At 42.1% G+C, this 12,647-nt stretch overlaps 1 protein-coding gene across 2 annotated transcripts in view; it reads left to right on the plus strand.

Moving 5' to 3' along the window:
- rab30 (RAB30, member RAS oncogene family) overlaps nt 1-12,647 on the plus strand; it is an 87,411-nt gene that overhangs the window by 43,405 nt on the left and 31,359 nt on the right. For both annotated transcript variants that reach the window (XM_043691648.1, XM_043691649.1), the window contains exon 2: nt 2,187-2,287. In XM_043691648.1, the coding sequence (XP_043547583.1) occupies nt 2,195-2,287 (93 nt within the window). In that variant the 5' untranslated portion in view covers nt 2,187-2,194. The remainder of the gene's footprint in view (nt 1-2,186; nt 2,288-12,647) is intronic.

The raw sequence follows: 12,647 nt of genomic DNA on the forward strand, positions 1-12,647 counted from the left end.
GCAGTTTTTCTATTTTGCCAGCTTATTTACATGCTGTTATCTTAAATCATTTTAAAAATTTAAGCAAAAGAATTGCTTTTTGCTTGAAAAGACCAATCACAAAATTGCTTTTCACTATTAATTCTTCAGATATATTATAAATTTATGGGTATCTGGCAATTTTGTATAAATGTTTGTCAGCATGATTTGACAATTTCAGTACTTTGTGATCATTTTTAAAATACATTATTTATTGAGCCTAACTTCAAATTTAGCTCTCAACCAAATCTTTACCTGTCTCCTTTTGAGGTCCAGATTTGTTGCAACATTTGAACAGGATAACTGCTTCCCTTGCAGCACAGGTAGAAGCTATCCTTTGAGTACTGCGGTGGAAACTCAGACTGAGATAATTGAAATTTGTGTTTGGTTGCCCTGCAGGTTTGACTGCTGCCATCATTCCTGTAGATTTTAGTGCTTAGAGTCTTTCACACTTTCTTAGCAGCATTACAGCCTGATCCAGCAGGCCATTGCGATAGTGCATACCACACCCTGGAGGAGTGACAGTAACTCCTATGTTCAATCCTACAGTTTTCTCATGAGGGACCGCATTCATCCTCCAACCAGCACCCCTGTGGTTGCCTTTTTGCAAGCTAGCCCATATTACAGATGTCTACACCATCTGTCTTTCAGATGTCTGAAAGTAGGCCCTCAGACCTACAGCTGTCTGTCATGCTACAGTCACTGGATTAGCATTACATAGGAACACTATGCTAAGCAAAGACACTTTGGAAATAGATAAATATATCAATGCAGATTTCTGTGTACTGTTGAAGTGATGGATAAAATTATTTATGTAAAATATTTGATACACAGTTCTAACGGGCAGATCCTAACCCAGCATCCAGGATTTCAGAAACAAAGCAGAGCTGGAATAACTCAGCAGGTCTGGTAGTGTTTGTGGAAACACAGTTTCTCTTTGAGTTCAATCTGACTCTTCAGAGTTCTCTGTCCACAAATGCTGTTGCATTGACTTTGTGTTTCTGTTGTGTTTCCTTTGTTTATTTTGAGACTCTGAAATTTAAAAGTTAATCTAGGTGAACTGTATTTCTTTTTAACTTGAGTAAAACCCAAAGTTCACATTTGCCTGGACATTTTTTTTTTAAAAATCTGCATCATGACAAACTAGTTGTATTTAAATATTTACTCTCTCTAATTTAAAAAAAACTCTGTCCAAGATTAGAAATAACTAATGAATAGATAAAACATTTTTAATCTGACCCCTTGAGAATTTTTTTCTGAGATTTGGCATTATAAAACTATAAACTATAAATCAGCAAAAAGCATTCTAATGGCCCAGGTCTTCCAATATGGTCATTGCTGAAGCATAGATTACAGAATCAGTGTCAGAATAACAGAGATCCTGATGTATCTGACACTGCAGGAATTGCCCTGGAAATTGAAGCTTCCAACGGGCAATTGTTTGGAATCCTCCCAAATCCCCATTCTGAGTTAGAGTTGTTACTGTTGAGGATTCCAACTTAAATACCTTTTGGAAAGCTGGAGAAGCTACCCTGGTCTGGCAGCATGTGTAGAGAGGAAAATAGAGCATTCTTTTTTTCAGATTTCCAGCATCTGTAGTATTGTGCCTAATTACCTTGACAGAATCCTAGGAAATATTAGAGGGATTAAAACCAGTACTGGCTGTAACTCCCAAACAACTATAAAACTGATCAACCCCATCTCTGCCAAATTCACCACTTTGCTGAACCCATCTGGTTTGACTCTTTTGGCCCCCACCAACACCACTACAACCCTACCCTCGCAAAACAATTCTGCGATTTACTTACCCTTTTCTCAAGTGCTTTCACAATGACTTTTAGATCTTTTAATCATGTTGTAAAAGACAGGGTTTTGTCTGGGAAGGCTTATGCCTTCGAAGTTCAGTCGGAGAAGTTCTGTGAACGAAGTAGCAACATTTTGTCTTCAATGAGGTTCTGACTCTGATTGGAAGGTTTGAGCCAATATAATTTCAGTACAATTCCCATTACTGGCAATTCATTTCCCAGCAATATGGCTGACAATAGCTTCTAACTTGAGAGAATTTGTTTATGCAATGACTACTATCATTTTACTTATTCATGTCAGATAGCTGAAGAACACTTCAGACTTTGCTTCAGATGTAACCAAAGTTTCTTGTCCTCCTCTAGGTGTGTAAATGAGTATGGAAGATTATGACTACCTATTTAAAATTGTCTTGATTGGAAATGCTGGCGTAGGAAAGACTTGCTTAGTAAGAAGATTTACTCAGGTAAGAAAGTTGGGGGAGTGTGCTGTATTTTTAAGGGTCAATTTGGGGTTCTCTTCACATAAGAGTACGGATACTGAAAATTTAATGACTGTGTAGTTTTGTAATCATGATTGGAAAAGCTCTAAAATATAACATTGATCTAGCTTGCCTGAAAATGTATTTTGGACTTCTGATGCAAACCTGAATATGTAGAAATGCCTCTTCAGCACTTGAAAAGAGCACAATTTGAACTCGTAATAACTTTGAATCTGTGTTCAGTATTTTCATTTTCATTTTGGATCAGTGTGTATTTGGGACTGAAGAAGATGGATGTTGGCTTGACACCTTTCCCCCTCCTTTTTTAAAGGGGTCCAGCAGGCTATCATAGTCATTCAAAGGATAACCATCTGTCTGTCTTTTTAGTCTTTATGGGTTGAGATCAGTACAAGAAAGTAGGCAAATTAGTTTAGTATTTAGTAGTTTGTTTTTCTGCTATCATTTGTGTAGTAAGACATTGGAGACCAGGGGACTAAAGTATAGGTCAAGGTAGGATGGTTTGGCTGACCTCTGCACCAGATTTTCTCTCAGCTGCTATTTCTCCTTTGCCTGATTTCAGCAAGATGGTGGGAAAACAATCTAATTCTAGGGCATAATCTTAAGATTCCAGGAATTCATTTTCCTGCAAAGTGGTTTGCTTGTAAATATAAAATATCGAAAGTGTCATCAAACAAATTGGAGCTGTACATAAGAATATTCTTCTTTTTTGCTGTGTTTATCAATATTGATTTTTATACCTGTTTGTATAAAATTCACACAATGCCACACGTGTTGGATTATTGATTCCTAGAGTATAATTGTTCAGTGCTGTTCTTATAACATTAACTGCAAATTTTATGCTATTCGAAGAACAGGCCATTCAACTCAACTAGTTTGAGTCCACACTTGCTTCTTTATCAAATCCTATCTGCATTTTGTCCTATTCCTTAATCTTTCATGTCCTTCTCTATCTTCCCTTTACAGGGTCTATGCTATATTGCCTCAAATGCTCCATGTGGTATTTGTAACCATACTCTAGCTAAAATTATTGTCCTGAATATTTCATTGTTGGGGACCATCTACTACTTAAAGCCCTTAGTTTTAGAGGTTCCCAGAAGTGGAAACACTTGTGGGATTTTGACATGAAGTGGTAGTGTTGCTTGACTGGTACTTAGGTTTATGAGGAGAAAATGAGGTCTGCAAATGCTGGAGATCAGAGCTGAAAATGTGTTGCTGGTAAAGCACAGCAGGTCAGGCAGCATCCAAGGAACAGGAGAATCAACGTTTCGGGTATAAGCCCTTCATCACTTAGGTTTATGGTCTGTGAACAGAAATTTCACCTGCTGCTGAAATTTAAATTAGTTAAGAAATCTAGGATCAAAAAGACCCCATAATGGTGTCCATCTGGTTCACTAATGCCTTTGAGGGAAGGAAATCTGTTTCATTACCTTTGCCTGTGTTATACATGACTCCAGACCCACAAAATATGGTTGGCTCTTCCATGCCCTCTGCAATGGCCCAGTAAAATACTCAATTATACCAAACAGAAAAATCATAAAGGAATGAAACTTGACTGATGCAATGATAAAATGAAAATGGCAAACTATGATCTCTTGACTCTGCAAAGTCTGTCTTGCCAACATTTGGGGACTTATGACAAATTTGAGAAAGCTATTCCATGGACTAGACAAATAACAGCCTAACATAGTTATACTCAGTGAATCATATCTTATAAACATGCGTAAGGCTTCATCTATACTATTTTCCTTATTTGTTCACTGGCTGGGTCAGAATTAATGGCCTGTCCTAGTTGCCCTTGAGAAGATCTCTATGAGCTACTGCCTTGAACTTGTACAGTCTATTTGGTGTAGATGCAGCTGTTGGGGAGGAAATTCCAGAATTTTGACTGAGCAACACCAAAGGAAAAGTGACATTTTAAAGTCAGGACAGCATGCGGTCCTGAGGGGAACTTGCAGGCTATGGTATTCCCAGCTATTTGCTCCCATGTTCTTCTAGATGGTATTAGTTATGATATGGAAAATGCTGTCTAAGGAGCCTTAGGAATTTTCTGCAGTGCAACTTGTAGATAATACACATTGCTTCTCTGTGGTGGGGAATGTGAATATTTGTGGGTGTGATGCAAATCAAGTGAGCTGCTTGGTCCTGGATGGTATCGAGCTTCCTGTGTGTTTATTGCAGTTGATTTCATCCAGGAAAGTGGTAAGTATTCTGCCACATTCTTGAATCGTGCTTTGTAGATCGTGGATAGGCTTTGAGGTGTCAGGTGTGAGTTACTCATCACAGGATTCCTAGCCTCTGACCTGTTCTTGTAGCCACGATATTTATTTGGCTCGTCCATTTCACTTGGAGTTACCATTAGCCAGTATCTTTTTTTTCACGCAGAGGGTGGGAGGCTGGTACAATTGCAACATTTAAAAGGCATTTGGATGGGTATATGAATGGGAAGGGTTTGGAGAGATATGGGCTGAGTGCTGGAAGGTGGGACTAGATTAGGATGGGTTGGACCGAAGGGTCTGTTTCCATGCTGTGTATCTCTATGACTCTATGACTCCATGATTCTTTCATATATCCATCTAAATGCCTTTTTAAATGTTGCAATTGTACCAGCCTCCACCACTTCCTCTGACAGCTCATTCCATACACGTACCACCCTCTGTGGAAAAAGTTGTCCTGTATGTCTCTTCTATATCTTTCCCCTCTCTCACCCTTAACCTATGCCCTCTAGTTCTGGACTCCCCAACCCCAGGGAAAAGACTTTATCTATCTATTTATCCTATCCATGCCCCTCATGATTTTATAAACCTCTATAAGATCACCCCTCAACCTCCGATGCTCCAGGGAAAACAGCCCCAGCCTGTTCAGCCTCTCCCTATAGCTCAAATCCTCCAACCCTGGCAACATCCTTGTAAATCTTTTCTGAACCCTTTCAAGATTCACAACATATTTCTGATGGGAAGGAGACCAGAATTGCACACAATATTCCAACAGTGGCCAAACAATGTCCTGTACAGCCGCAACATGACCTCCCAACTCCTGTACTCAATACTCTGACCAAGAAAGGAAAGCATACCAACGCCGCCTTCACTATCCTATCTACCTGCGGCTCCACTTTCAAGGAGCTATGAACCTGCAGTCCAAGGTCTTTGTTCAGCAACACTTCCTAGGACCTTACCATTAAGTGTATAAGTCCTGCTAAGATTTGCTTTCCCAAATGCAGCACCTCACATTTATCTGAATTAAACTCCACCTGCCTCTTCTCAGTCCATTGGCCCATCTGGTCAATGAGTTTCTTCGCTGTCCACTACATCTCCAATTTTGGTGTCATCTGCAAACTTATTAACTGTACCTCTAATGCTCGCATCCAAACCATTCATGAAAATGACAAAAAGTAGAGGACCCAGCACCAATTCTTGTGGCACTCCACAGGTCTGAAGCCTCCAGTCAGAAAAACAACCCTCTGACTTCTACCTTTGAGCCAGTTCTGTATCCAAATGGCTAGTTCTTCCTGTATTCCATGAGATCTATCATTGCTAACCAGTCTCCCATGTGGAACCTTGTCAAACTCCTTACTGAAGTCCATATAGATCATATCTACCGCTCTGCCCTCATCAATCCTCTTTGTTACTTCTTCAAAAAACTCAATCAAGTTTGTGAGACATGATTTCACATGCACAAAGCCATGTTGACTATCCCTAATCAATCCTTGCCTTTCCAAATACATTGATTCAAGATTCCCTCCAGCAACATGCCCACCACCGAGGTCAGGCTCACTGGTCTACAGTTCCCTGGCTTGTCCTTTCCACCCTTCTTAAACAGTGGCACCACGTTTGCCAACCTCCAGTCTTTCTGCACCTCACCTGTGACTATCGATGATACAAGTATCTCAGCAAGAGGCTCAGCAATCACTTCTCTAGCTTCCTGCAGAGTTCTAGGGTACACCTGGGGATTTATCCACCTTTATGCGTTTCACGACATCTAGCACTACTTCCTCTGTAATTTGGACATTTTGCAAGGTGTCATCATGTATTTCCCTACGTCTGTATCTTCCATCTTATTTTCCACAGTAAGTACTGATGCAAAATATTCATTTAGTATCTCCCCCATTTTCTGCGGCTCCACACAAAGGCCGCCTTCCTGATCTTTGAAGGGCCCTATTCTCTCCCTAGTTACCCTTTTGTCCATAATGTATTAGTAAAAACTTTTTGGATTCTCCTTAATTCTATTTGCCAAAGCTATCTCATGTCTCCTTTTTGCCCTCCTGATTTCTCTCTTAATTATACTCCTACTGCATTTATACTCTTCTAAGGATTCACTCGATCTATCCTGTCTATACCTGACATATGCTTCCTTTTTTTTTTAACCAAACCTCCAATTTCTTTAGTCATCCAACATTTCCTGTACCTACCAGTCTTTCCTATCACCCTAAGAAGAATATACATTCTCTGGTCTCTCGTTATCTCATTCTTGAAGGCTTCCCATTTTCCGGCCGTCTCTTTCCCTGCGAACATCTGCCTGCAGTCAGTTTTGGAAGTCCTTGCCCAATACCATAAAAATTGGTCTTTCTCCAATTTAGAACTTCAACTTTTAGATCTGGTTTATCCTCTTCCCATCACTATTTAAAATCTAATAGAATTATGGTCACTGGCCCCAAAGTGCTCCCCCACTGACACCTCAGTCACCTGCCCTGCCTTATTTCCCAAGAGTAGGTCAAGGTTTGCACCTTCTCTTGTAGGTACATCAATATACTGAATCAGAAAATTTTCTTGTACACACTTCACAAATACCTCTCCATCTAAACCCTTAATAACTATGGCAGTCCCAGTCTATGTTTGGAAAGTTAAAATCCCCTACCATAACCACTCTATTATTCTTACAGATAGCTGAGATCTCCTTTAAGTTTATTTCTTAATTTCCCTCTGACTAGTAGAGGGTCTAATAATACAATCCCAATAAGGTGACCATTCCTTTCTTATTTCTCAGTTCCACCCTAATAACCTCCCTGGATATATTTCTGGGAATATCCTCCCTCAGCACAGCAGTAATGCTGTCCCTTATCAAAAATGCCACTCTCCCTCCTCTCTCGCCTCCCTTTCTATCCTTCCTGGCACATTAAGCTGCCAGTCCTGCCCATCCCTGAACCATATCTTCTGAGACCTGTGTTCCTGACCATGCCCTGAGCTCAACTGCCTTCCCTGTTAGGCCCCTTGCATTGAAATAAATGCAGTTTAATTTATTAGTCCTGCCTTGTCCCTACCTGCCCTGACTGTTTGACTCGCTTCTGTTCTCAATTGTACCAGTCTCCAATTGAGTAATGGCCCTTTTTTCTGATTCAAGATGTCTCTCCTCTTTAATTTTTGCATCCCAGACAAATTCCTGTGGGTTGTCCTTGTGAATTAATAAAGTACTCTTGTCATCAACCAGTTTCTGTCATGTGACCAAGGCAATGCTGTTTCTGTTGTCCGTACAATGTGGGATGAAGTCTTTTATTTGTATTTCCATTTGAGGTTGCCAATTCTATCAGATATTGTTACTGAGCCACTGTAATTGAGAATGAAAAGGGACAATTATCAGGACCTGGCTAAAGTTGTTTGCATCTTAATGGCTATCCAGAGATGTGCCCAACTGAGAGTCAGGCCTGTTTGAAACCATAACAAAGGGCCACAACTGCTCCTATGTTCAACCTTGAGTCCATCTTTTTTTTAGGTAAACTGTCTGTATTTTACTTTAAAAGTAAAACTACCTATCTTTCTCATACCTTTTATGGGTATATGATGCAGATGTAACTTTTTTTTTTCACATTTTACTCAAAAAAGAACAAAGAAAATTTACAATCGGGAACAGGCCCTTCGGCCCTCCAAGCCTGAGCCGATCCAAATCTACTGTCTAAACCTGTCACCCAATTCCTAAGCATCTGTATCCCTCTGCTCCCCACCTACTCATGCATCTATCCAGATGCATCTTAAATGAATCTACCGTGCCTGCCTCAACCACCTCCGCTGGCAAAGCGTTCTAGAGGCTCACCACCCTCCATGTGATGTACTTGTCACATGTATCCTCCTTAAACTTTCCACCTCTCACCTTGAAAGTGTGACCTCTCGTTATTGAATCCTTCACCCTGGGAAAAAGCTTGTCTCTATCTACCCTGTCTATACTCATGATTTTGTAAACCTCAGTCAGGTCCCCCCTCAATCTCCTTTTTTTTTCTCATAAAAACAAACCTAACCTACTCAACCTCTCTACTTAGCTAGCACCTTCCATACCAGGCAACATCCTTGTAAACCTTCTGCACCCTCTCCAAAGCGTCCACATCCTTTTAGTAATGTGGCTCCCAGAACTGTATACAGTATTCTAAATGCGGCCAAACCAAAGTCTTGTACAATTTTAACATGACTTGCCAGCTCTTATACTCAATACCCTGTCCAATGAAGGCAAGCATACTATATGCCTTCTTGACCACTCTATCCACCTGTGCAGTAACCTTCAGGGTACAATGGACCTGCACTCCCAGTTCTCTCTGCCCATCAACTTTTCCCAAGGCTCTTCCATTCATTGTATAATTCGCTCTAGAATTAGTCTTGCCTAAATGCATCACCTCACATTTGTCTGGATTGAAAACCATCCGCCACTTCTCTGCCCAATTCTCCAGTCTATCTCTATCCTCCTGTATTCTTTGACAGTCCCCTATGCTTTCTGCTACTCTACCAATCTTTGTGTCATCTGCAAACATGTTGATCATACCAACAGTGCCCACTTCCAGATCGTTCATGATATACATAAACGACCACTGGTCACCTTTCTCCATTTCGAGAAACTCCCTTCAACTACTACTCTCTGTCTCCTGTTGCTCAACCAGTTCTTTATCCAACTAGCTAGAACATGCTACACACCATGTGACTTCACTTACTCCATTAGTCTACCATGGGGAAGTGACTTCACTTACTCCATTAGTCTACCATGGGGAACTTATCAAATGCCTTACTAAAGTCCATGTATATGACATCAACAGCCCTTCCTTCATCTATCAACTTGGTCACTTCCTCAAAGAACTCTATTAAGTTGGTAAGGCACAATCTCCCCTGCACAAAACCATGTTGCCTGTCACTGATAAGCCCATTCTTTTCTAAATATAAATAGATCTTATCACTCAGTACCCTCTCCAGCAACTTTTCCACTATCCATGTCAGGCTCACTGATCTGTAGTTACCCGGAATATCCCTACTACCCTCCTTGTACAGGGGGACAACATGAGCAACCTTCCAGTCCTCTGGCACCTCACCTGTATTTAAGGATGTCACGAAGATATCTGTCAGGACCCCAGCTATTTCTTCTTTCCTCCCTCAGCAACCTGAGATAGATCCCATCTGATCCTGGGGATTTGTCCACTGTAATAACCTCTAGCCAACCCAACACATCTTCCCTACTTATGTCAATGTGATCCAGACTAATCCAACATCTATCTCTAATGTCAACATTCATCATGTTTCTCTCCTCAGTGAACACTGATGCAAAGTAATCATTCATGATCTCATCCATTCTCTCAGGTTCGACACACAGCCTTCCTTCATTATCCTTTAGTTGACCAATCCTTTCTCTAGTTACCTGCTTGCTTCTTATAAGAATAAAATGCTTTGGGATACTCCTTAATTCTGCTTGCTAAACCTATTTCATGACCCCTTTTAGCCTGTTTGATTCCTCGTTTAAGACTTGTCCTACTCTTCCGATATTCCTCCAGGAATGGTTCTGTTCTTAGCTACCTAGACCTTATTGCGCTTCCCTTTTCATCTTGGCTAGTCGTACAATTTGTCCTGTCATCCATGGTTCATGAATCTTGCCTTTCCTATCCCTTGTTTTCAAAGGGACATGCCTATCCTGCACTATCTTTAACCTATCTTTCAAACCCTCCCACATCTCAATTGTGGACTTCCTTTCAAACAGCTGTGTCCAATCCACATTTCTGAGCCTCTGCCTAATTTTGATTTAATTGACCTTGGTCCAGTTTAGTACTCTTCCCTTCGGACCACTCTCGTCTTTATCTATGAATATTCTAAAACTTACAGAATTGTGGTCACTGTTCCCAAACAAATCCCCCACCGCAACTTCTACCACCTATCCTGGCTCGTTCCCCAGTACCAGGTCCAATATGGCCTCTTTCCCTCGTCGGACTATTGACATACTACTCTAGAAAACTTTCCTGGACACTACTTCTTACAAATTCTACCCCATCCAGACCTCTGACACTAAGTGTATCCCAGTCAATGTTGGGAAAATTAAAATCTCCCATCACCACTACCCTATTGCCTCTACATCTTTCCATAATCCGTTTACCTATTTGTTCTTCAACCTCACGCTCACTGTTGGGAGGCCTGTAATACAGCCCCAACAATGTAACTGCACCCTTCTTATTTCTCAGCTCCATCCATAATGCCTCACTACCAAAGACCTCCATAGTGTCCTCCTTTTAGCACCGCTGTGATATCATCCCTGACCAGCAATGGAACTCCACTCTCTTCCCTCCCTGTCCTGTCTGAAGCGTCTATATCCTGGAACATTTAGTTGCCAATCATGTCCTTCCTTCCACCAAGTCTCTGTGATTGCATTAAAGTCATACTCCCAGACACCAGTCCTAAGTTCATCTGCCTTGCACACTATACTCTTTGCATTATAGTAGATGCATTTCAGGCCATCAGTTCTTTTGCATTCATCTGCTCTCTGCCTACTCTTCCCTTTATTAATGTTATCTTCATGATTCTTACCGTCTCCAGTCTCCACCTTGCTGCCTAATTGTTTTCTCTTCTCGTTCCCTGCACCCTGCCACATTAGTTTAAAGCCTCCCCAACAGTAACAGCAAAAACTCCCCCAAGGCCATTGGTTCCGGTCTGGTTCAGATGTAGACCATCCTTAGCAAGTGTCATACCTGATCTATTACTTATTGGTTATTTCATCATAGTTAAAGTTATTATGAAGTATGTAAAAACGAGTGGAGCTGCAAAGTGTGGTAGCATTATTTTCTTAGATGTGATAACCAGAACGATGAAGTGGTATTTAAATATAAGGAAGCCATACCAGTTAGGGTTTTAATGGTGAATTGTGTGCTTGCAGGAGAAAGAAAATAGACTTAATTGTACTCGCTCCAACTTCCTGCCCCACAACATGCAGCCCTCCACTGCCTACGCTCCAACCCTAACATCACCATCAAACCTGCAGACAAGGGTGGGACGCAGTGGTAGTTTGGCGCAACGACCTCTACACTGCTGAAGCCAGGCGCCAACTCGCAGACACCTCATCCTACTGCCCCCTCGACCACGACCTCCCCTCCCATCACCAAACCATTATCTCTCAGACCATCCACAACCTCGTCACCTCTGGGGGTATTCCATCCACAGCCACCAAACTCATCATCTGTGAACCCTGCACCACCTGATTCTAACTCCTACCGAAAATTCACAAACCTGGCTTGCCCAGTCGATCCATTGTCTCAGCCTATTCCTGTCCCACTGAACTCATCTCTGCATATCTTGACACTGTCCTGTCCCCTAGTCCAAGATCTCCCCACTTACCTTCGGGACACCACCTCTGCCTGTCACCTCCTCCAAGACTTTCATTTCCCTGGCCTCCAACACTTCATCTTCACCATGCACATCCAGTCCCTGTACACCTCCATCCCCTATCACGAAGGACTCAAAGCCCTCCGCTTCTTCCTTTCTCGCCGTACCAACCAGTACCCTTCTGACACCCTCCTTCGACTGACTGAACTGGTCCTCACTCTGAACAACTTCTCTTTCCAATCCTCCCACTTCCTCCAAACCAAAGGAGTAGCCATGGGCACCCGCATGGGCCCCAGCTATGCCTGCCTCTTCATAGGATATGTGGAACAGTCCACCTTCCACAGCTACACTGGCACCAACCCCACCTTTTCCTCCGCTACATCGATGACTGGATCGGCGCTGCCTCATGCTCCCACGAGGTGGTTGAACAGTTCATCCACTTTACCAACACCTTCACCTGGACCATCTCAGACTCCTCCCTACCCTTCCTAGACACCTCCATTTCTATCTCGGGCGACCGAATCAGCACAGACATTTACTGTAAACCGACCGACTCCCACAGTTACCTAGACTACACCTTCTCCCACCCTGCCCCCTGTAAAAACGCCATCCCATATTCCCAATTCCTTCGTCTCTGCCGCATCTGCTCCCAGGAGGACCAGTTCCAATACCGTACAACCCAGATGGCCTCCTTCAAAGACCGCAACAATTTCCCCCTAGAAAGGTCGACGATGCTCTCCACCGCATCTCTTCCACTTCCCGCTCCTCCGCCCTTGAGC

Source organism: Chiloscyllium plagiosum, chromosome 6 (assembly GCF_004010195.1).
Source record: "Chiloscyllium plagiosum isolate BGI_BamShark_2017 chromosome 6, ASM401019v2, whole genome shotgun sequence".
NCBI lineage: Eukaryota > Metazoa > Chordata > Chondrichthyes > Orectolobiformes > Hemiscylliidae > Chiloscyllium > Chiloscyllium plagiosum.